This window comes from Watersipora subatra, chromosome 8, assembly GCF_963576615.1.
Source record: "Watersipora subatra chromosome 8, tzWatSuba1.1, whole genome shotgun sequence".
Classification (NCBI taxonomy): domain Eukaryota; kingdom Metazoa; phylum Bryozoa; class Gymnolaemata; order Cheilostomatida; family Watersiporidae; genus Watersipora; species Watersipora subatra.
In genome coordinates, this window is record NC_088715.1 from 58,597,650 (window position 1) to 58,623,557 (window position 25,908).

The 25,908-nt window shown below is 36.2% G+C and overlaps 2 protein-coding genes across 2 annotated transcripts; one reads left to right on the forward strand and one right to left on the reverse strand.

Annotated features, from left to right (window-relative positions):
• Window positions 1-1,653: 1,653 nt before the first annotated feature.
• On the reverse strand, window positions 1,654-25,790 carry LOC137401663 (methylmalonic aciduria type A protein, mitochondrial-like). The gene is made up of 9 exons (XM_068088117.1): window positions 25,553-25,790; window positions 15,129-15,357; window positions 14,300-14,377; window positions 13,638-13,760; window positions 9,930-10,100; window positions 6,596-6,682; window positions 6,364-6,512; window positions 4,282-4,398; window positions 1,654-1,910 (listed from the first exon to the last, which is right to left on the reverse strand). Exons 2-9 carry the CDS (start codon window positions 15,343-15,345, stop codon window positions 1,734-1,736), a joined length of 1,119 nt encoding a protein of 372 aa, XP_067944218.1. The 5' UTR covers window positions 15,346-15,357; window positions 25,553-25,790; the 3' UTR covers window positions 1,654-1,733.
• LOC137402791 (uncharacterized) lies at window positions 22,422-23,882 on the forward strand. The gene is made up of 2 exons (XM_068089297.1): window positions 22,422-23,022; window positions 23,209-23,882. The coding sequence occupies exons 1-2, from the start codon at window positions 22,422-22,424 to the stop codon at window positions 23,880-23,882; spliced, it is 1,275 nt and encodes a 424-aa protein (XP_067945398.1).
• Window positions 25,791-25,908: the final 118 nt, after the last annotated feature.

Genomic DNA, 25,908 nt, shown 5'->3' on the forward strand with positions numbered 1-25,908 from the left:
GCTTAGCTTTGGTTAATGGACTGAGATTTCAAAAGCACAAGTCAGATATGACCAACTCTTAGATTAATACACACCAAAGCTAAACCTTGTAGTCGTTTTCAGTGCAAATACTTCACATAAACTCACTTCACTACCAACTTCTACATTATGGAAGAATATTGTCTATAACAAGAGCCATGTCAGTACCTACATAGATATGATTAGAGAATGAAAAAAAAACTGCATAGTCCGAGATACGATCTCGTGACTTTTAGCATGGTGGACTGCCATCCGAACAATTGCACCAATCAACCTCCCATCAAACAATCTTGACTATAAAAATGGTTCTGTCTGTCCATCTTAGGGGTAAGAAACAATACGTTGCATAGGAATTGAACTTGGATATTTGACTCAGCAGCCAGGCACACTAACAACTGCACCCCTCTACCACCTTGTGGCATTGAGGAATAAATGTGCACATAGTTAATACACCTGTCGATCTCCCACAGCCAATTGGACTGACAGGATACTAGTAACTAATTTAAATTGCATCATATTAATACAGTTACATTTTTAGCCTCCATAAAAAAAGACCTAGAACACCTTTCTAAGACACTCTGGTACCATTTGAAACATTTGCAAAAAATCGTCAATTGAAAGAGACGTGAATTGAATGCATCTCTTTCAACCAATCAGTGTGCTTTAATTTGTCTTACAGGCGCCATTCTGGCCCATGATTAACCTGATGCAGAGTGAAAAAACCGCCAGCATTGGACAAGGTGATCTGTTTTATACACACTTTCAAAACGGCCAACAAATCTATGGCAGGTACAGCATTGCTCCCAAATTCTATCTGCGGCAGTTACAGCTTACTGTCCATACTATGGCTGCCAGTAAAATATCTTGCAGACTACTGTCTGTAGATAGCAAGTTGAGCAGTCCTAACTCTTAGCAATACTTGCTCATTGGAGAACTCATATGGTGCTCTATTACATGGGAGGAAGGAAATGTCAGCTTGCTATATTTTTGTTTAATCAGAGAAATATTCTGGCACTATCTGAACCACCCAAAAGCAAGCAAACAAAGTCACCTAATGAGTTCCACACAAATATGAAAAATAAAAATATGGTCATAAAAAATAAAAATAGGGCCAACAGGAGCCAGAAGCAAATCTTAAATGGGCTTAATGAGAACTTGGCAATTCTGAGACTGCAAATAACAAAGAGAAACAGAGTCCACCTGAGATTATGAAGCCATGTCAAGAATAGCCAGAGCCAGCAAAAGCTCAATTAGCAAAACTAAGGAAAAAGTACATTCATACAAAAACACAATTGACCTTTTCTAGACAAATTTATTACAGTAGATTGTTAAAATAAATAACATTAAAAGTTTTAAAAATAAAATTAAATCAAATTTACTTTGGACAGTAGAAGATATTTTGAGCAACATACACAATCAGGTCATCCAAATTCACGCGCTTAAAAATAGCAAATGCTTTATTCCATGAAACCCGTCACCTTATTACGCAGAAGTGAAAGAAGGGTTTGGTAATAGAATTTAGTGCACATAAACAGTAACAAAAATTGCCTATCTTGTATCAAGAAAAACTTAGATAATCTCGACATACTTTAAGCCACAGTACAGATCTCTTCAAAAAGAAAGAGTAAAAAGAAAGAGTTACTCTATACACTCAGTAATAAACTAGGTACAAGTCTCAGGGCACCTTAAATGTTAGTAATAGTTCATACTTGCAACTACTTCTTCTGGCTGCCAAAGAAATCATTGAGTAGCAAGTCCGCAGCAAAGCCTGGGGAGAGATGACCGTTGAGCACTTGTCGCTCAAGGTCAGATCGTTGCCTCGTCACTGATGGATGTGATTGGAAGAGGTCAAGTAGCTGGTCATGGGCATGGTTCCACATCCAGACTACTTTCTACAATAGGCATTCCTCTATCAATTGAATCTATGCGATAATTCATATGAGAGAATAACTGGAGTTGTCTTCTTTATGCAGTATACAAATAGCTACAAGGTAGATGCAATAGCCTAGCTGCAAAACAGTTTTATCAGATAGGAGTGTATTATAAAATCGTCCACAACTCAAACTGTTGATTGCTCATGATTTTCTCACAAAAGAACAGTTCAAAGTAGTGTTTGCACGGCGTATGGCTCAGACCTCGAGACATTGCTGGTAGAAAAAAGAAAGAATGACAACATAAACTTCATTACAGATCACGGGAAGATGCTGAAAAGCTTTGAGTATTTAGCTAATTTTGAAAATCAGGTAAAAAATGTGACACATAAAAAGACCTTGGCATTATTAACCTATTCAGGCCTGTTCCCGATTATTATGGGAAGAGCTGTGTTCTCCTAGGGCTTGATCCCGGATGATCCGGGTTAAATTTTGATTCACTCTATTGCTTAGCTGTTTAGGTACATCGGTTTTATTTATTCACCAAACGAAGTTTAAGAGCTTGGGCATCATTTTGATACCAAATATGTGATTAGACAATAGATTTTTAACTAACTAATTACGTGATAGATATGAACTGTTCTGAGAATTTGTTGATGGCCGTTTTGGAAAAAGTGTATTGGGACGATGGCAAACTTTTTAAGTGAATCAGATGTGGTAATTAGCTCAGAGGAAGAAAATAGCAACAGAATTAATGTTCAACAAAAAAATTGAGAAATTACTCATAGAAGAAGGTAAGTTTTATGTGGCTATATATAGAATTTTACCGAAAACAAACGATAAAAAGCCGAAATTTTTGTTGTGAATTTCAAACAAACAAAATTCTAACAGTGTAAGTTATGGATTCTTTTATGATACACATGATTATAACGTTTTCAATCAAATAAAATTTAGATTTTTATCGGCTTTTAGAACTCATCACGTGATTATCCTATAACAAATAATAATTTTATGATTTTCTTGTAGAACTACAAGAACTACCAAAGCCAAGAAAATACTGCATCAATTAATTTATAATGAGAGCAAATGTGCATGGGTAGTTGGCATTAAATAACTCTCAATGTCTTGTCATTATATTTTATGAATACATTTTTATATATATATATATATTTTTATACATATACACGTATAAAATGTTCCTTTTTCATTCATCTTCATTTGTACTGCACTTTTTACAGTATATTTTACTGTATTTTTACATATATTTTCCTTGCTGGTGATTGTCTGTTAGCTGGCAACTTATTATCTTGTTTCATGCATAATATATCCATAATAACCTCTGCAATGCATTTCAATATAAATTAGCAAGCTGTTGGATTATGTAATTGATAAAACTGTCAGCGACGTAGTGTTAGTTAGAAGCTTGTAACACCTGTTCTATTACTTGCAATTGAGAAATCTTTTTTTTGATCTGCTGCTGATAAAGCTCCTTATCAATCTAACATAATCCAACAATGTCACCACCAAAAAACTGCTTGATAGCTGCTTTGAAACATAAAAATTCACTTTGACCAAAAATATTTTTCGGGGAAGTATTAGAAATTGTGGTTAGTAGGATTTGTAAAGCTACAGAGATATTTATATCACATTGTAGCCTGGAATGTTTCCGTTAAGCTGCAAAAAACAAATCAAGATTATTTTGCAAAGTACGGTAGTTATACTCCATTTCGTGTAGCTCCATTTTAATTATAAGGCTACTGAAAAATTAATTAGGCTTGGGGGCAGTCAACCGATAACTAATTAGTACTGAATGGGTTAAAAGAGAAAATAATCTAGTAAACTTGGTAGCTAAAATTCTAAAAAGTAAGTAAGACAAACTTCAACATTTGAGTTATTTTAAAAACTAGCATATTTTTGAAAACCAATTCAGTATTGTTTCATCATAAGTGTATTTTTGACAAATAGTTTCTATAAACAAATTAGATATTGCATTAACACTTGAATTCTTCTGATTTTTGGTTGTCAAATAAAGGCTAATTTCCATGTATAAATTCAATACCCCTCATCGTATTACGGGACAACTAAAATTTATTTTCATTTCAAAAACTTCCCCCTTTAAGCAACATATTTTATTCGAAATGACAAAAAGAATAGATTCAGCATTCAAATACACAAACTATATATAAAAGATAATCATAGAGCTTCAATGCAGGCTTGCCATCTCACATACAAGACATGAGAAGACAACTTACATATACTTATCATGGTACGATGAACAAAGAGAAAAAGACTGTCTTTTTTCATCTTTTTGTTCCTCAACAATATTAAAGGAACGCAATATTATGGAAGCAATAAAACAATGAATAAAGGTAATGTTATATGAGATAATGACCTGCCGTTCTCTTTTAGCAGAGAGTTCTCCGTTGTCTATCATAACCTGATGATAGCTAGACATGAGTGACCATAGCTTGTCCATGCCTTCTGTCGTCATGGACGAGACCCGCAATACCTGTGGTAACAATCACTTCCGTCATCCACAGACGAATAAGCAAGAAATTGAATGAAATTAAAGATATGATTTTAACAGATAGCTAGTAATTTCCATGAATGTGAGTTTTTCACTACCTCTAATTCTGATAAGTGATCTAAGTGATATAATGTAAGAAATTATAAGAAAATAAAGATAATACTGTTACAAACTTCAAGGCTAAAGTTTGAGCCATCGAACCTTTTTCAAGATATCTAAAAAGACGATGCCCTACGCCTCACACGATTGTTGAGATCATGAACATGAATATATACGAGTATGTAAAAGGTAAACAGACAAGCAACTAGCGCAAGGTCAAACTACATGGTTACATTTGGAATTCTTTTCAAACTAATGAGTATCACAATCACAATTCATTCCTTAAAACTGTGGTATCAGGATGAAAGCTATTTATACGCTGATATCTCAGTCACAGCAACAGATTTTGAGAAGAGCAGCGGCATAACTTTGAAACAAACAAAGAAGAATTCCATTATTTTAGATATTTCAAATTTTATTGCTGTGTGACTATAACTTCTACATTCTGAACTACAATCAAATCAACAATTTTAGAAAACATAATGTCCAAATTGTATTTGTTCAATCAAATCAAACACGAGTTTCAGTTGTGCCCGAGTAGAACCAAATTGGTCATAACTCTGCCACGACTCGGTTACAATCTTCAGTGCTTCGGTTCCTTTAGTTGGTTTTGATAACTGAAGCCTTTGAAAACTCTACTTTAGTAAACTAACAAACAGTTGCATTTTTTACACTTTCCACACTTCCTGTTTAAAAGTAAACGTTACTACTCAGCGTACAAGTAGTAAACAAGCTACCAGAGTGACACAATGTCATCGAGTTCTTTCTAAACTCCACCTTGTAAAAGGTCACTCACGCCACATTTCAAAAGATTTTATCAGAAAGTCTAAATATTCTCCTATTATTTTTAATTTTGTTCGTTGTTTCAGGTGATCTGCCTGTCAGGATGTTTCGGGATTAAAATCGACAAAATCTGATCGTAACAAAAATGCTCAAATAAAAATGACGTCTAGACATCCACAAAAATGATATCAATAGCCATGCATTATATTGTTCACAAGTGATAAATATACAGTCTCGTCAGCATCGGGTATTCACATGTTTAGAGGACAGGATTTAGACTTACTTTTTAAGAAAACCAAGAGACAAATTCTAACAAATCTTTAAAACTTCAAACTAATTCATTAAATAATTTGAAAAGTCTATAACAATGTATCTGAGGCTATGTTGAAGCTTTATTCCAACAATCAAGAGCAAATAATACAAACTAAAATATATGTCAATAGAGACACGAAACACCGCTACTTGTTTTAACCGTGATCAAGTTTTGTAGGCTTTGATCTAAAAACATCCTGAAAGTCAGTTTACTTAAAACAACAAACAAAGTCTCAAACGATAGAAATATATCTATACTTTCTGATAAAATCTTTTAAAGCTGACATGAGTGACCTTCAAGTGACAGAAAAGGTTACTATTTAGGTATTTTCAAGCTATGTCAACAATCAACCATGATAAACATAGACAAAATGTGTAGTAAATAATAAATGGAACCAGTGAAACAATTAAATTTATTGTCTCTCTCTCGACAATAAATTTAAAGGCCTTTAAAAACAATAAACAGCTTAGAAGTTTAATGAATGAAATAGGTTATATATTAATGTTATATCAGATGACGGTGACACTGCTAGGGGAGCTTAGGAGATATATTAGAACCAAGTTCTAGAATCCATTGCAATTTTGTGTTTAGTCAAAAGTGTTCATTGCTTGATTAAGTAAAAAACGGTTACCAAACCATTATTCCTCTTTAGTAAAATATAAACTATGGCGCTTCCTGTTGAACCCTCCTAGCCAATAAGCCAAATGACTACAGGAATTGCTTAAGGTGCTTAGAATATAAGCAGAGGCTACCTGGGGTGTCCAGAGCTCCGATTTTTTCCTCATCAGCTTCAATGCACTTGTATACTCTGCCTGAGCTCTCCTTGCAGCTGGTAACAAGTCTCCATCAGCCTTATTCACTATGACTGCGTCAGCAACTTCCATGATGCCTTTTTTCAACCCTACAATTCATAATATGGCACAAAACTACTGACTGTAGCTAGAATCTTACGCAGAAAAAAAAAATTCCAAATGTATCACTGACCTTGAAGTTCATCACCTGCAGCGGGTGGCACAACCATGCAGAACATATCTACCATGTCAGACACAGCTATCTCGGACTGTCCCACACCTAATCATATAAAATACGTGGCAATGAATATCATCTGGAGAAAATATGAAGAACAGAAATGTACAGGAAAAAAACAGAACTACTGTAAAACCTCTAATCGAAAGCCATGGCAATCTATTTTTTAACCCTTCCTCTATAGTGGTCAATTGGAGGTGGCGTTCAAAAAGAGGTGGCGCTCAAAAAGAGGTGGCGTTCAATTTGAGGTTTTATGGTATTTTAAAATAGCTTAACTCATTCGCATCCATACGCGAGTTAACTCGAGTATTTATAACGTTGGTAGGCACCCAATGTGATTTAACTCGCGTCTGAAATTTACCAACTTCCTGCATTGTTATTTTTAAATTATAAAAAAATATTTTTGATTAATTAAAAAGAAAAATTTCGAGCCAATCAGACAAACTTTAAAATATGTCTCAATTACGTCTCTGGCAAAAGTTATAACCAAATTAGTACACCCATCTCAACATCTACCAAACCGGAAATCATCATACCGACATAAAATTTTATCACTCAGTTTTTTAAAAACATTATTTTTAATGTTTCAAAGTTTTTATTAATTTTTAATTTTGCCAATTTGAACCGTAATGCTCGACTAAAAATGCACTTTTCAGGATGTCAGCCGTATTCCGACTAACGTTATCATTCAGCTTCGATAAAACCATATTGATTTTTAGAGCTGCCTATTAAGTCTGAAAAGTCAAGAAAAGAGTTGTTGAACATATTTTTATTATTTGAAACATTTTCATGACATTTTATTTGAGTTATATTGGCATATACTGTAGATTTGCTATGCTTCTGTTTGAAGGATGATGCTCGCGAGGAAAAGTTCGAAATAGGAGTTTCATGATTTTCATGTTCATTACTAACTGCATATGTATAAATTATACTCATAACTATGTATTGTATGTAATAAACAAGTAATTTTAGTCAAAACTTGTATATTTTCCAATTTGTACACTGCAAAACTAACTTTGTTTCAGCAAATAACAATTTTTTCAAAGTGGAAATTTTCTGAAACTACCTTCTTTGAGACACAGATCTACAAGAAAGGGATATGAGTTGTTTATATGAATATGATATCATTATTTGAAAGATGAGACTTTGCTAGTTCTTGTGAAACTTTGGATAAGTAAATTATCTCAAGTTTGTCTCCTGTAGTAGTAATTTGAATTACAGCAAATTTCTGAAGAATGAGCGGTATTTGGGGCTAATCGCCTGGAAGTTAGTCGGGTGCGAATGAGTTAAAGATCAAGCAATGCCTATGTTTTGATCATCCTGTACTAATGTTTAAAATGAAAATTTCAATTTGAAACTGAAAAGTTCATAAACTTTTTAGGTAATCAAATGATGCCTCCATCACCATGTAAGGTTTCATAGTTATTGAATAACAATGTGCTGCGCTAATGTAGCACCACCTGCCAACAAATGCATAACACAAAATTAGTCTAAACAATTTTAACTATCAATATAATATACAATAAACATAATATCGATACAATTCAGCTTGTTTATAATTAGAATTAAAACAAAAGAGTTATCCTAAGTATTCTTTTATTACCTCTGGCTATTGTAAGTGATAGCCAATGGTAAGCCAATCATGGGAAGTGATAGCCGAAGATAAGCCAATCATGGAAAGTGATAGCCAATGGTAAGCCAATCACGGTAAGTGGTACCTACTGCTCTCTCCATTTATTGGCCTTCAAAATTGACGAATGACAAATATTTTTGGTAAATTTAATTCATTAAAATTGGCGGACCTCATTGGACAGATTACAATTTCTCAAATCTCTCATCTCAAATCAGCTTCATTTGAGATTCGTTTAAGAAGACTCACACACACTTCGCTAATGAAAGGAGACTTTTCATTCAATGTTAGATTGTCAGAAATAATAAAGTGCGAATGGATGTCAACGCCTTTCATTTTTGTGTCAGAATAGTATTGTTTCATATGCGCATACTTTCACGCAATCACAAAACTCTGTACATGCACTAACTGGAATGATAAATATTTTTGCCATTACAGGGCTCTTACTCTGACACTCAGCTTATTATGCTGATGCTCTAAGCAACTGAGCTAATTGGTCACTTTCTGAAGCATAAAAAAATTATGCTTATCAGAGAATAAAGATGGCTTTGTGACAGAAAAATGTGTACAGATGGAATACATATGGACATAGAAATGGATAGACTATGGCCAATAATAACACATTTACAATCATTTCTTTTTCTGAAAACAAGAACCTGCTATGGTATGTGAAAAACTTAGCATAAACGCAATGTACACAATGGCACAAGCAGTAAATGTCATGGTAACATAACAAAGAGTCAGATGCTAGTGGAGAAGCTTACTAATGCAAAGTACGAAGCAAATAAAAGAAGCCTTTTAAAACTATAATATAACCTTGAACATCATAAACATAATACACTAACCCCGCGTGACATATATGTGACAACAGTTTTATGGAGTTGCCCTGCCATAAAATATGTATTAAAGGGGAAAGGAAAACTTCTAATTAGGCCAGAAAGAATAATCTTTTAGCTACACAATGATATCAAATTTAATTGGTTTACAATAAGTTATGTGACCTGAAGCCATTTTTATTTAGCTTCCTCTGAATCGGAAGTAACCATTAGACACATCAGAACTATCAACCTTGAAACATCTTAATAATAATAAGTGTAATAATAGTGTAATAATTAAGCAGTAAAAACTAGTGGAATAATATAAAATACAATTTTTGTTTTTATATTATAAAATATAAGTGCAAACTAATGTAAATTGAAGTGAAACATTGAATAGCTTTTGTAATTTTCAGTCTGAGTAGGCCTACTGCAACGTTCATGATCCAGCTGTTTGAGACGGCCAATAAGTTGAGTGTTTATTATTATTATTATCATTATAGCGCTGGTAGGAATCTCAGTTACTCTCTCAGTGAGCTTTGGACCTTTCTTTTTAATAAAGCATTTCAAGTATTTATTTTTTGTTCTCGCCACTGATTCACTCTAGCGCATAATACCTGATGTTGTGTAAAAAATATTTGATAGTGAATTTCGGAAGGGTGCACAATAAGATGGAAAGATGTTTGAGGATAGCGGTTTCCACAGGAGTATCTGAACCCATTCTTTATATACCGGAATGTAAGCAAACTATGATATCTTAATACTAGCTGTAATTATTGCCATCGAGATTCGTAAGAAATAAATCAAATACTATCACTCAAACAATTTAACAATAGAGTTAACTTGCCTACAGTCTCGACCAGTATGACATCATATCCTGCACCCTCACATAAACTGATTGATTCATTTGTGTTCCGAGTGACTCCACCGAGGTTGCACTTGCTTGGCGATTGTCTAATGAAGGCTTTGGAATTCTGGGATAGCTTGAACATTCTTGTCTTATCTCCTAATATAGAGCCTACAGCAGCAGAGTGGCTTCATGCACTACATTATAGTCCAAAGTTAGTTCACTTAGTTGTAGGAGTAAGTCTTCCTATAATAATACATTGTATTTTGTACTCATACCCATTTCGCCAATCACAACTTAAAAGTTGACATGCAACAAAACTCACATTACAGTTATTTGATGTCAAAAGATTCATCATGTCTTAATCTGCTGTGTTGTAGGTGCAAAATATGTGGAAATGTGATTACAAGCTCTTAAAAGCTCAAAAACGAAAAGCTGCTGTAGATTGCAATCTCTTCATTTCGATGACGTATTCATTACAGTTCGGGTATCGTCTTGTCACGCTATGTTCTCACGTGAATTGAAAGGCCAATACAAAGCTCAATAATTATAAAACTTATCGTAGTACTAGTTTATGACAAACACTTCGGGTTTTACCGAAGATCCCGTATCAAATATAGATGCTTGCCACTTTACAGTTTTGTTTTGGCCTGGTCTAATCGGCAAGTCGTAATCTGATCATGTGACCCAATACTTCGCAAATAATTTCTGCAGCACTTTTCAATGATCGCAAGTGACCAACAGGCTCGTCATGATTATCAGACAATGATATGTACTCCTTCGAGCTAAGGCTAAAAAATTAAACGAATTTTTACGGTAAGTTATAAGATATCACTGCTAAAAATGACAGCATTACGATGACGATAAAATAGACGCATAAGAACAATAGACATAGTTTTATTGAATGCGTGAAGTATACTTGTGAAAATATTTCGACGAATAAGGTTGCAAGAAAGTGTAAACAGAAACCATCTCTCACAACTACATCATACTTGAGCCATTTTGGAAAGGGAATCCAAACTACGGCGGTCTTGTGTGTCTGCGATTTTCTGTTCGTTTATGAGCTTTTAAGAGCTTGTAATCACCTTTCCACATATTTTGCACCTAAAACACAACAGATTAAGACATTGTGAATCTTTTCATATCAAATAACTGTAATGTAAATTTTGTTGCAAGTCAACCTTTAATAATACATATTGCAATCACTCATAATGTCGCATTAAAATAAATGTATAACATAAAGATATGTGAAATACTAAATGTACAAAACTAAATTATGCGTAAGAAACTAAACAAATAATCATTAACAGTATATTTTTCTGGTCTGCCCGCTTTTTACACGAAAACAAGCAGATTGAGATGTAACATTGCCGATACAGGAAATGGAGGGGGTATATGTGGAGGTGTTGATAGATATAAGGAACTAGTCAAACTGACTTATATCCCATCTATCTGTTTTTTTATAATGAATATTAATAAAATTTTATCGTTAACTATCATGGATGCCTTTTCACTTTCACAGATTCTAAGCATTCTTTTTCTCACATCATTTTCACTTTGTATCAAATAAGAACTACTAGACAAATTTCTCCATTTTCACAAATAATTCATCACAAGTTTTCTCACATTTTTCGAAATTAGTTGTTTTAATTCTGAGAACAGCATACTCTCTTTTTCCCATTCGTTTCCTTAAAATTCATGACTTCAAAAGGTGCTGAATATAGTTTAATATTATGTGAGCTAGGTAGGCCTACTGGCTAACTATTTAAAATAGAACTGTATCTCCAAGCAGATCTACTGATTTTACTGATATTTGACAAAACTTCAGAAATCGACACCGAAAATTAACTCAGAATTTTGTGTAGAATATTTTTTTAAATCTATGTCATATGTCGATACATTCATATGTGTAGGCGCTAATAAGTTGCAGTTGGCAAGTGATGATAATGGGCTGCAATGACAAGCAAGCCTTACACATATAGGAATGACTAGCTTGGCACGAAAAAAATAAATTGGCAGGTCCATGGAGACATACTCGAACTAAGTGACGGTAGAACACAGCAAGTATGGTACTCACAAATACTGAAGAACTATGGTTACCTTTGAAAAGACATTATGATATTAGTTGCCCAACATATAAAAACTAAGCAAAACAATATATCATTTAAAATAATTGTTAATAAAAGCCAACTATTAAAGCACCACAAATATTTTTTTAAAGATAGCTAAGCTACTGTGCTATGGAAATGTACTTTACTCTGTGATGCAAATATTTTCGATCGTCAGTAAATGATGACATGTGGCAGAGCACTTCATAAAAAAGTGTAACGAATGAGGGGTAACCATGTTACTAACCAAGAAACATATTTTTAAAACGGTGCAAACCGATAGAACAGGGAAACGAGCCTTATGCTACTTGATGAGTAAAAGGAGTAAGTTACTACAGAGTACATTCACAAAATACAAACTTGTTTGGGAACAACAGCCCGCCCTAACCAAAATGATTACGAATAATTATAATAGAAATAGTGGAATGCCCGAAGTTGCATGGGTATTAAAATAAGTTTACAAACAATGAGGTAATGTAGTTGCCTGTCAGTTGCCATTAGCCTTGCACATTGCTAATGGCTAATTTGAGTAAGCTTACTAATAAGAGCTAACTATTTGCTCTCACAGTTGAGCACGCATAAATTTACGCCACTGCTCTCTGTGACGCTGCACCATCATGGAGAGCGATAGTGTATTCGCACCAACATAGCAACATATATCGCCTAATGAATCCACTTCATGCTCGTGTGGCTTAATTGGTAAGGGATTAGACTGGTGAATGGAAGGGTCCGAGATCAAATCGTCTTCGAAACAGATTCTTCAGTCCAATATCTTAATAGATATAGCCGGACAAACCAAACTACAGACAAACTTTGAGATTTATTCATATAGATTATCATATTAACTCCTTCACTGCGGAAAATTTTGCTTGTTTTGACGAAATTTTATTTTTGCCATGGGGTTTTCTGTGGTAAAAGCTACAGTTTGTATCTTGGAGCTTCAATCTACAGTTTTCTTTTAAACTAGCAGAAACTTGTGCACAAAAATCAATGCATTTGGAGTTCAGAGGCCATGTGAAAGGTTCTTGTCTTGTTTAGTAAAAAATCGTTTCCGCATTTTGGCCAAAAGGCAGATCCCGATCCTTTGCTATAAAAATATAGTGATTTGAAGAGCAATGTTGAAAAATTTCACTAGCAGAAATACATTGAGGTCGCTGTTTACTATTTTTTCATCCATTGTAAACTAGAAATTCAAAAATGTGATGACCGCAGTTCTATGCTGTGAATTCACAGTAAAAAAACCAACTAACTGCTTCGTTTTGTTTTAGCAAACAGATAACACAACATCTTGAATTTATTGTGGAAAAGTTTTAAGTGAATTTGTTAATTCTATGAGCAGTGATGAACACTTTTATTGAAGTTTAATAGAGGTACTAAAGTGAGCCATTTCGACGTCTTTCATAGCGAAAGAGTCAAACAAAATCACTGCAAAACATGGCCTAAAAACTGCTAAAAGTACCAGCATTTTAGTCCACTAGAACAAAAATTTATGAAAAAAATAAAGAATCTGCATCACATAAATCTTAGACCCACATACATGAAAAGCCATAGACGACACAAAGAAATTACAAAGGTTATATGAATAATATAAAAAACGAACCCCCAGTAGACACGGAAGACGGATCCACGGTTAATACAGCTACACTGTGTCCCTCTTCAGTTAGCTTCATTCCAAGTGATTCTATCATAGTGGATTTGCCTGCTCCTGGAGCTCCTGATAATCCTGCACACAGATAAGTTAATACGAAAGGATGTACTCAAAGAGTAAAAGGAGCAAGGACATGTTATGGTAGATATGATAGTAGGACATATATATATATATATATCTATATATATATATATCTATATATATATATATCTATATATATATATATATAAGACATATGGACATGATATAGTAGAGTGAATGACCTACATTGCTGAGTACATGACATATATTGTTCAGTGTAAAACCTATATTAATAAGTGCATGACCTATATTTCCGAGTACATGACCTATATTACTAAGTGCATGACCTATATTGCTGAACACCTGACCTACATGTTTATTGCTGAGCATATGACCAAAATTGCTGAGTGCATGACCTATTATGCTTGATGCAGATGCAAAACACACAGTAAGGATACGGTTGAGCTTTAGACACATTCCCGCTGTTTGTTATATGTAATGAACTCATTGTGCTCATGCACATGTCTGTATTATGCGGGATTATCGAGTGAAGATGACCAGTTTCTATAAGATTCTATCTGCAGACGACATACCAATTCTAAAAGTGTATTTCTTGCCTGCAGCTTCCAAGTCTCGTTGATGTCGAATAAGCTTAGCTAGTAATGCTTCACCTAAAACACAAGTAAGCTAAATTTAGATGCTTCCTTACAGAATTTAATAGGTAGGCTACGGGTTTACTTAAAATCTCTTAAAAAATCAATAACGCCGATATACACCAGCAATGGCTTTCCATTCTATGAAATTGCTATTTTTCACAAAAATTACTAAAAATAGCAGAATATTTAAGGATTCATTATTGCTTTCTTTACAGTGGGAATAGTTTTAGTGATTTGATGAAAAGCCTCCAATAACATAATCCGTGTGAGTTCATTAAGGAGTGGCCAAGGTGAATTTCACAAAGGGGTGAGAAACCTTTGGCGATTTAAAAGACATATTTTTGCTGCCGAAAATTGGATTCACTTTGACACATATACTTGAAGGCAGTAAAAATAATTTATGAAGCCATGAGCCGGGCAAAGTCTCGAGTGAAATTTAATGGATTCGGTACTAATCACCAAAGAGTAGGCTGCCACTCATATGATTTACCTGATAAGCATATGTCTTCCACTGGACTTCAGACAAGGCAATTTCAGTGCAGCCTGATAACTACATACGAAAACGAAGCCAAGTGCTCAAAATTACAACAAAATTGAAAATAAATTTGTGATGAGTTTAAACCAAGTGTTACTAGAGTACATGTATATAAAAACAAACAAATGGCTAGGAAAATACCAATGGCAATGCGGCAAACCATTCTGTTATCAAAGTTTGACTATGTAAGGCTGTACGGAAAATGCATATATATTATAACCAATATTTTACCCATAGCTTTTTTTCTTGAGTTTAGAGATTCAACCAGAGTTATGCCTTTAGCTAAAGCTGCTCGCTCTCCAGAAATAATTCCATGGAATATTTTTGAGACATGCGGGTCATTATGCAATAATCCACTACTGACATAGCTCCAGTCTGAAGATGGCTTGCTTGCACAATTCCTAAGCATCCGATTGGCTGAATTGAGGAGGCGGTCAATCTTATTCATCTTGTTTCATTACTGCAAGGAATGAGAAATCGATTATGTTTCTGTGAATAGCTGCTGAAATGAGATACAAACGAATTCTTATTGTGTCTAGAGAATTTTATGAAGCATTTTATCATGATATGGAATTTAGGTTACTCAACTCTAGAAATAAACAAATAGCATGACTGCACTTAATTTGGTTTTATCTATTCTTCAACTAATTAAATTTGCAGTAGCTAATAAATCTTTAATTATTATACATAGTCAGCGTCAGCAAAGGATGACAAAACAGGTGTACAGAATCCATTTGGGACTGCGTAAAAAAACACTATCAAATTTACACCATACAAAGTACATACACACAGAAAGCAAGCTATAAAAGGTGATGATGCTATGCCGCAATAAATACATGTAGATACTGTACTTTTCGGGCTATAAACCACACTTCTATAAAAGCCGCATCTGCTTTTTTTCAGAAAATGATAATACAACAATACATAGGCCGCACCTTTGTATAGGCCGCAGAACTCAGGATGGTGCTTTTTAACGCGGCAGCAACTTTGCTGTTTAAAACTGAACAGTGCCTAACGGCACTGTTTCGTATTTACCGATGCTTTTTAACCCAGTGCCTAACGGAACAGTACCATTAGGCATTGTTTCGTATTTTCTTTCATCGATAGAGGCGCACTAACCAGAGATTCTGATTAATGCGCCCTAGCGGTGAAAGAAAAAGCCACAGAAAAATGGCACTCTTACATAAGCCGCATGGCTCATATCGTCAGAAAAAAGTGGCGGCTAATAGTCCGAAAAGTACGGTATTCACTATTTTTAGGATTTCATAAATGAAACTAATAAAAAAAGCTGTAAAAATAGGGTGGAGAAGTTAGTAGAGATCATGACTGCCTATCAGCTAGGTATGTGTTTGACTGATTCCACCAATCTGAGGGTTATAAGCTTCTATACCTACATGAAGTTGTGGAGTTTTTTTGCAAAAAGCCTTTATAAAGCATCTAATCATCATTATTTAATGGCTGCAAGCCCAGCATTTAAAATTGTATCTGTGTAGGCATCAGTAAAACTGGTTTTTATTACAAAAATTAGAAGCATTTGCTGATGAGAAAGCAAATACACTTAGCAACAAGAAAGGCGCCAAATAACACGACAACTGGCTTCGAGTTAAAACATTTACCAAAGTTTTATTGGCTAATTTATAGTAGTTTATTCCTAGAAACCATTTTTGAATATTACCATTGAATCAGACACTTGGGCATAGTCAATACCAATACGTAGAACTAAGAGGCTAATAGAAGCCAGTCTTTATTTGGTGAGAAAAAATGACAATTTTTTTGGTTTTTTGGAGTGATTTTTCATGATAATAGCATGCGAATTTCAAGTTATAATATTTTTAGCTTGTATCACTAGCTGATTTATGATAATCCAGAAGCGGCATGAGTCAATGTCTGATGCAAGCCAACAGAGTTCAGTACTTCATTACTTGGATTAGGCACCGTTGAACTCATATCGTTTATGGTAAACATGCATGACATGTTTGCACAACTAGAATAACATACTTAAACCTCGAGCCATACTTTAAGCATCAACATGAGAGTACGAGAGTTGACCAATGATATCAATTATGGTAATACACTGATAATCAATAATCATTAAATGAATCAAGTTACCTGAAATAAACTGAGAGGTGCCATCGTAAATCTCCGACAATAAAAGTTAATTCACAACTGATTAAAATAAAATCTTACATGTTAGTCCAATTTGCTTTTAACATAGTGACAGAAATTAAAGGTGATCACTCTAAATCCTTTTCATTTTGTTAACTAGTTGCTCAGTTCATAGTTTCCTAGGTAAGTGTTTGTTTACATATTTTTCTCCTTCTGATAGGTGCTGTACTGTTTACAGATAGTGGTTACATTGTGATTTAGGGTACCAGGATTCTTGTAGTAATGCAATATCAGCATTTTCTTTCATTGGTTGGCTGTTGATGGCACTGATCAAAGACAATTAATTTGTTAGATGAAGAGAACCACGCATTCATGCCTTTTAAATGGCAAAAGGTTTGAACCGACAATCAATTTTAGCGTGCCTTCATTCAAGCAAGTTTGCCATCATACACGCTGTTGCTTCTAAATAAAAGTTTGATTCAAGGTGGCATTACTTCAGGATGACAATTCGATATAGCTGCCAGGGGCTATGTGAAGGTTGTTCAAATTGACTCAGTCGTAAAAATGGTCAATCAAAAAAGATGGTTTCATACGATACAATGGATGAATTCTTCATAAATGAAGGCTCAGCTTTAAGATTCAAAACATGATCAAGCACATTGCTGGTGACTAGCGTCAAACAAGGATAAACACCTGAAGCAATGGAACATATGTGTTTAGGAATGCTAAAAAGTCTGAAGAAAGGAAAAACTTGTGGCTTATGCAGTGACAAGAAAATATTTTTCACCGCTAGATGAAATTGGAAGAGCATGAGAAGGTCCAAGCAGTTATTCAGTATTTGACATATTATGGTGGGTAGGCGCTTTAGTCAGGTCGGGGTACTTGTACCTGCTATCAGATAATCATGAAGACCGATACAACCTGCATTACGGGTAGGATTGCCAGCGACTGAAATAGAAACACTAGTTCTAAGCTGGCAGGGGGAATCTGGGCATCATTTTACAACAAAGAAAAATACCAAAGAGTGGCTATACTTCTCATAAAACCTGCTGTAGCCACATTAAAAAGGCGGAGATAGATGAATTTATCCTCCAGCTAGCCGCTACAGCAGACCAAATATACCAGTATGTCTGTACCTGTTTATGCCCGCTGGATTGCATCTCTGAAATTCAGAAGACCTCTCGTAATGCAAAAGCTAATGTTCTTTAAACTTTTTGCATGCAGTTTTATAGAAATGGCACAAACCAATGATAATCATGTCGGTTCGAATGTCACTCAAGCTAAAAAGATTGTAAAATCATTTAGGAAGCGAATAGAAGAGTGAAAAGTTCATGTGAAAAATTGCAAAATGAAATTTAAGGACATATATATATAGATAGAGGTCGCTGAAATCAACTAAAACGACAGACTGCACTGGTGGCAAAAGAGCTTCAAAAATACCAGATTGATATTGTGACACTCTGTGGCACTTATCTAGCGCTCTCAGAAAGTTTGGTGGGCAGCGGCTACACATTTTACTGGAATGACAGAAAAGATCATGAGTGACAGGATCATGACTTTGTGCCCTCACTAAAAAAGTCTACTTGTCTATTATAAACGTCTATGCTTCCACTATGAAAAACTGACAAAATCAGGGAGGACTTTAACCATCAGTTGAGATGTGCGATAAAAATGATCTTTTGCACAGATAAGCTGCTCACTGCAAGTGACTTTAATGCAAAGGCTGGAGGTGATCACCAGAGTTGGCAAAGCATTGTCGGATATCAAGGTCTATGAAAATGTAACTCTAATGGTGAACTTCTACTTGCTTTTTGCTCAGAGCATCATCTAATCACCAACGCCATCTTCAAACACAAAGATCTACATGGATGCATCCAAGGTTCAAGCAGTGAGACGTATCCCACTATGTGATAACAAAACAAGTAGACCGAAGAAATGTTTTGAACATCCATGTTGACAAAGATGCAGACTGCTGTATAACCCACAACAGAGTCTGTTCTATGATATCAGTCATAATACAAAACAAATATGAGAAGACCCATCCAAAACTACCAAAAAACTAAATGTTGGAAATCTAAAAGATAACAAGATTTGAGAAGGCATAAAAGAAAAAATAAATGAAAAGTCAGATGAGGACGACGTAATAGGGGAGATCACTGAACGATGGGAGACATTAAATAGTTCGGCTTTCAATGCAGCATATAAGTTACTGAGCAGACTATCCAAGAAACACCAATATTGGTTCAGAGAGCATGATGTGAAGGTAAACAGCTGCTTGAAGAGAAAAAATTGCACTAAATTAGTATCTGTTATGTTGCACCAGAGTGAACAAGGCAAAACTTTAACAATAAGGAACAAACTCCAGCAATACACCGTAGAACTAAAGTCCCATTGGTGAGAAGAGTTAACAAAAAAACTATAGTCTGCTGCCGATTGCAATGATATGAATAAATTCTACCATGGTCTCAGACAAGTGTATGAGCGAGAGAAAAGAGCAACAGTCCTAACAAAAACACTTGATAGAGAAACAGTCCTACAATATAAGAATCAGATTCTCCATCACTTCCTAAAAGATTTCAACCTGATCCTAAATGTTTCAAAAATAAAAGAGTAGTGCACTTTAGATTGCCTCATTCAAAGAACAATTATGAGCTGTTTAGATGAACCATGGGACGACAAGGAAATCATAGCTGCAGTCACCATAGCAAAAGACAATAGAGCACCTGGGAGATGTAGGATTCCTGCACAGGTATGGAAATATGGTGGTCAGTAGCTACAAAAACACTATTCAAACTGAGCAGAGTTTGAATGGAAGGAGGAAATGCCACAGGATTGGAAAGGCACTAATATCTTTCTAACGTATTCAAAAAAGAGATCGTAAGGACTGAGGGAACTATCGAAGCATTTCTCTCCTGTCAATTGCTTTAAAGATTATGGCCCATTTACAACTCAACACGATCAATAAAGTGTTATCACCAAATGCACTGCTGAGACTCAGTGTGGAATTCGCAAAAGGCGTAGTACAATGAATATGATGTTTAGCCTTCGTCAAGCACAGGACAAATGACAAAAACAAAACACGCCTTGATATGCTGTTTGCATTGACTTCATCTAGGCCTTTGATATGGCCTCAAGACAAGGTTTTTGGATAGTTATGAAAAGAGTTAGTATGCACTGACAAAATGATAAACCTGATAAGATCTTTGCCTAATGGAGTAGTGCCACAAGTTGTCCAAGTGTATTATGATTCAGAAGTTTTCTGTAGATAAACGGTCAAGCAGGGCTGTGTCTCGACACTAACCATTTTTTCATCATTCTATCTCGAATTTCAATGTTTGAACTTAATTTTAAAGACAACAGAGAAGGAGTCTACATCCAAACAAGACATAATGTCAATCTTTTGAGTCTTCCAGTTCAAATTAAAATCCTACACAACCGAGCTCCTGGTCAAACAGATTTTGTTCCTGACTGACAGTGCTGTGGTTAATCATTCGGCTGAAGACATGCAACTGCTTATAGATCAATTTATAACAGCATCAAAATTTATCACAAAGATAAGCATAAACAAACCAGAATGTCTGTAGCAACCAGTACAGCTTTTGCATCCACTACCTGATCTTACAGATATCCTGATAGGCAAGCCGCTCACTCTCTGTACAGATTTGAGATTTCTGGGTGGTATTGTATCTAGTAATGCCAAAATTATTAAAGATCATAGACACAGAATTGGAACTGCCAGTGCTTTCTTTGAAAAAACTTTAGAATCATTAGCAAAAAAACAAGCATGTAATCATCTGAGTTCAGTGTAACTAAAAAAGAGCAAACCAGTAATCCTAACAGCCATATTATATGGAGCGAGAACCTGGACAGTACACCAACTGCAAGTAAAGAGACTACACAGTCATGATGAGACAGCTAGGCAGCATAGTGATCCTTACCTGAAAAGATAAAGTCAAGGACAATGAAATCCCAAGACACGTTGGCGTCCTATCCATTGATAGAAAAAGGCCAAATATGACTGGGACATGCTTACAGAAAGGGTCATGAGCAGTTGGCAAGAAAACTATTATATCTACAACTCTACAAAGAAAAGAGGAATCAGGGCAGACCCAGGCTGAGACACAAAGATGTAGCTAAGCGTAATATGAACTTGAGGGAACTAGACACAAACAGATGGCAATAGAAAGCAGAAACAGAGCTGCATAGAAATCAATGAAAAAGCCTAAACCATAAGACAGTCTTTGTCAAAAAAAGTGAGTAAAAGAAAAAGTTTGTGAATAGGATTGCAAAAAATACGCATTTTTATTTAAAACTTGCAAGGTATACCATCCCGCAGGAGAGCCAATCTGGAAACATGCAATGGAAGAACAGCTCAACATACACAGGAGGACATTGAGGAAGAAGATAATATCACGCTTGTTATTGTTAGAACTGCCACTAATCAGACACCTGAGGCTACTCCTTCTACTTCTCTAGGAGCTGAATTACTCTCAACTATGCCTAAAATAAAATAGCGAAAAACTCTGGACGACTATGCCACTAAGACAACTGCTGTGAAAGCTAGTGAAATAGGCACTCTCATCGCCAAAATGGTCTACGCTACCAACTCATCATTTAGAATGGTTGAGCACCTAGCATTTTTGAAGATGATTGCTGCCTTGAGACCAGGTAAGTTTAGCAAACACTAGAATATTTCATATATACATCTATTTACAAAGAAATTTTATTAGGCCTACATTTCAGGCCTATTTACTTATCCTCATTTGTTTGCAGCACTTCATTATAGGTATAGAAAATTACCTTTTTCGTGGAGTTACATATACGTTATATAGGCTATTACTATCTTATCACATATCCTATCACTGATATTATTTTTATAACAACGTCAATAATAAAAGCATGTCAGCACCAACAATCAAAAGCGGTTGTTGTATACGCAGATGTCTCCTGTGCGTCTGACTATGTTACAGGAACTTGGGCTAAGAAAGCCAGCACAGGCTTGCAGGATTATGAAGCTTTTTTAGCTTATTGATAAAGCTAAGAAATAGCTAAATAGAGAGTGAGAAGAGTGTACAAGGGGCATTCTTCCTCCTGCTACACAAGGGTGAACTTGTGGTGAGTGAATACACATGGCGTCATTGGCAAACTTGGTTTGCAGCGGACAGTGATAGTGTTGCCAGTGTTTAGTGCTCAAATTGTCGCGTGGACATTTGAGAGTGGTGAAGGAGAAGGGTACAGTGTTAAGTGTTCAGTGCTCGAATCGTCACGTGGACATTCGACAGTGGTGTAAGGAGAAGTGATAGTGTTCAGTGATTTTGCTACAGGATTAATTACCTATTCGCTTCAGGAAGAGCGAGGGTAAGTGTTTTGATTACTTTTGTGCAGTAATCGAGATAGCTGCCTTCATTATTATCAACGATGGCCGCATTCAGGTTTAATGTCAATGACTTTCCCAGGTTAGTTATTAACTCTAGTGATGCAGCTAATTCTTACAAGTCTTGGCTGTCTGAAATTAATTTATGTGTAGAAGTTACCACTCTACAAATGGGTAAGGCTAAAGGAGGTCAGGTTAACTTTAGCGGTCCCATTAAACTGCTTGTGCTATTGAGTGCTATAGGTAAAGATGGCTGTGAGGCTTTACAGTCTGTAGGATTTAGTTTAGAGTCTCATGATTCTACTTATGAGCAGGCCATGGATCATCTAAATAGAATTTATGGTGGAAGGGAAACGATATATGTTAAGGTTATGAAATTCGTTACTTGTTCTCAAACATGTGAAGAAAATGAAAGGGATTATATGTTAAGGGTTGAGAAACTCAGCAGGAATTTAAACTTTGATATTGATGATAACGGGAAAGATTTTGCTCTTGCGATAGCTGTTAATGAACTCAGGGAGTCAACTATACATAGGCAATTGATGCAGGAAAAAGATTTCGATAGGGGAAGGTTATGGGACATTCTCAGAGCTAGGCAACTTGCTCATTATTCAGAAGCAGTACTAAAAGATGCTAAGGCTAAAGGTAGAGGTACAGAAATTTCAGAAGTAGCAGCCATTGTTTCTAGGCAATCTAAAAATAGAACTAGAAGCACTAGTCGTTACTATAGTGAAGGTGCAGAAGTTCATAGAACTTCTTGAAAATAGTGTGAGGACTATTATGATAATAGGTCTAAGAACAGGTACCCTAAGGCTGGGTGTGGGACTTCAGGTCATGAGTCTGTTAGACATGAATGTAGAAGCCGACATAGAAACTCTATTCGATTTTCTAGGTATTCTAGTGCGGATAAACATAATTGGCACGCTAGGTCTAAGAGTGAACTTTCACCTAAAAGTAATAGATGTTACAACTGTGGTAGTCGGCAGCACCGGCTTCGCAGTTGTCCTGATGCTAAGTGCTTTGCTTGCAATGGGAAAGGCCATACTAGTATTGACTGTGCTAGGAATGGTTCTGAAAACTCTCAGGAACAGGATCTTAACAGGTATCGTTATGAAAGGAGTAGCAGTAGCGAGAGTGACAGGAATACGGACAGAGGTTCAGGTAGAGATAGGGACTACACACGTTCTCGTCATCTTAATAGGAGTGTGAGGTTTTCTTCCTCTAGTCCTAAACGGTTAGATGATAAGATAACCAGAACTTTAAAGGTAAATGATATAGAGGTTGATTTTGTGCTAGATACAGGGGCTGAGGCTTCAACAGTAACCGAAAAAGCAGCCAACAGGTTAGGCTTAAAGTTAAAAGTGCCATCAACTGTTTTGACTGCAGTAGATGGTTCTGAGTTAAAGGTAGTAGGCAGAGCGGAGGTTCAGTTGAAAAGTAGACACACATCTATGGTCACTCAGGTTCATGTTATAAAAGGATTGAACAAAAACTTTTTGGCATAAATGAGTTGAGGCAGCCGAAATTATTAGCTGTTTTAAATGCATTATGTACGAAAGGTTTTAAGCCAGGTACATTGTTGCCTTCTAGATCTGTTACTGCTGGTGTATGTTGGCATCTTTCAGATGATGGCAAGTTTCAAAACTTGACAAATATGTCTGATAGAAAAGATAAAGGTTCCAGAGATGGGAAGGACAGAAAGCGAGGTCAACCAGGAAAATTATCAATGAGGGATGGTACCAGCTCAGAAAAAGCTGTTTCACAAACAAAGGTGCATGGTCGTAGCACAGGCTACGCAGAGACAGCTCAGGGTAAGCTGCAACTTTTCCTGAATCAAGTGAGCAGCTTCCTTTATGAGGTTCAGTCTGGTTGCATGTCACGTGAGGTTATCCTACAGCCTAAACATGTCCTAACTGAACGCAGGTCCAGGATAGAGGAGTACAGAATGGCTATTGCGGCCATAGAGGTTGACGAGCTCCAGCTGGAAATTGAAAATGAGCAGGAATTCAAGGCTGCCTTGACGAACCTAGCTACCCTAAAGGACGAAGTTCTGAAGGATGCTAGGCGATCTGCTACCCAGGACGAGGTTAAGTTACCTACAGGCAACCAGCTGCCTGTCGGTGAGGTGGCCCACTTGGTTCCCCACACTTCAAATCAGGTAGGTGCAGAGGGGACCGCTTCGGCAGGAACCTGTTTTAGCAAAGAGGCTAGTAAGGCTCAGTCACCTACAGACAACCAACTGTCTGCCGGCGGGGAAACCCACTTGGCTCCCCACACCTAAAACCAGGGAGGTGTACAGGATGCTGTCTCGACAGCAGCCTGTACTAGCCAAGAGGTTAGCCACGCCGAGACAGGTGGCGTGGTAGCCCAGGAACACAGTTCTTGAGCTAAAGTGGTTGATGAAGAGGAGATGCCGATGGAGAGCACATCAGGCACTGAGGAAGAGTTCAGGACATACCCTTTATGTCATCTGGAGGATCAGGCGACGCCGGCTGAGGGCGACCCGGACGCGTATCCAAGGCACAGGGACGGGTAAAGCAGGAACAGGTACGTGTTCCTTTGCAGGTTTACAGGTAAAACCAAAGGCAACAGGTTAGGCTGGCGAGAGCTACCATGACCCGAAGAGTAAGTATGGGAGAGGAACACTCAACCCATACAGGTAAGGTCACTTTTGGTTTTAGTTTTGGTTAACATCGGGTTCACAGGCTACCCTCATGATGATGCAGGCTCCATTAGAGTACCAGAGGATAGTATACATGCGCGTCAAACACAAAGCTTGTTGCCTTCCAACATGATTTGTGGTTAAACTTATGTTTGAACCCCAAAAGTTACATGTGCTATGTTCAGGCTTCAAAGAAAAAAGGGCATGTTGTATATGCAGATGTCTCTTTGCGTCTGACTAAGTTACAGGAACTTGGGCTAAGAAAGCCAGATAGGCTTTGGGAGGCAAAGCCTCTCACACAGGCTTGCAGGATTATGAAGCTTTCTCAGCTTATTGATAAAGATAAGGAATAGCTAAATAGAGAGTGAGAAGAGTGTACAAGGGGCATTCTTCCTCCTACTACACGAGGGTGAACTTGTGGTGAATGAGTACACAACAGCGATGCCAATTTAGCTATGTTTTTCCAACAACTACTTGAAAATTGAAGGTGTTTTTATAACCTGCATAGCTTACCTTTGTGTTTAATTTACCATTGATACGCAATTGGAAATATTCTATTAAACAGATGCGCAGCACGGGAAACCCTGCTCTTTATAGTATGTCCAGATTACTTTGCACGGAAAAAATCAGTTTTGTTTCGTTTTTTTACTATAATACTTATACGCAGATTTAAACAACAATGACGTTGAAATCAAACCAGTCAAACTAAAGTGTCAAACAGACAATCGATCGCTCTAGTCAATCATCCAAACTGAAGAGGGCTGGTAGAATACTCCATTTATTGACCTTAGCGCGATACCAATAGCCAAAATCTTTAGAAGCCTATTAAAGACTTCTAAAGATTTGATGTAGTTTTCACGCGTCTCGAC

Excerpts from the sequence above, each read along its gene's own strand:
- LOC137401663 (XM_068088117.1), bottom strand. The coding sequence starts at position 15,345 with ATGAATAAGATTGACCGCCTCCTCAATTCAGCCAATCGGATGCTTAGG. Across the intron at positions 13,761-14,299 it reads GAAATACACTTTTAGAATTG|GATTATCAGGAGCTCCAGGA; the intron begins GTATGTCGTCTG and ends ATCTGTGTGCAG. Across the intron at positions 6,513-6,595 it reads TGCAGGTGATGAACTTCAAG|GGTTGAAAAAAGGCATCATG; the intron begins GTCAGTGATACA and ends TATGAATTGTAG.
- LOC137402791 (XM_068089297.1), top strand. The coding sequence starts at position 22,422 with ATGGCCGCATTCAGGTTTAATGTCAATGACTTTCCCAGGTTAGTTATT. Across the intron at positions 23,023-23,208 it reads AAAAGATGCTAAGGCTAAAG|GTCATGAGTCTGTTAGACAT; the intron begins GTAGAGGTACAG and ends GTGGGACTTCAG.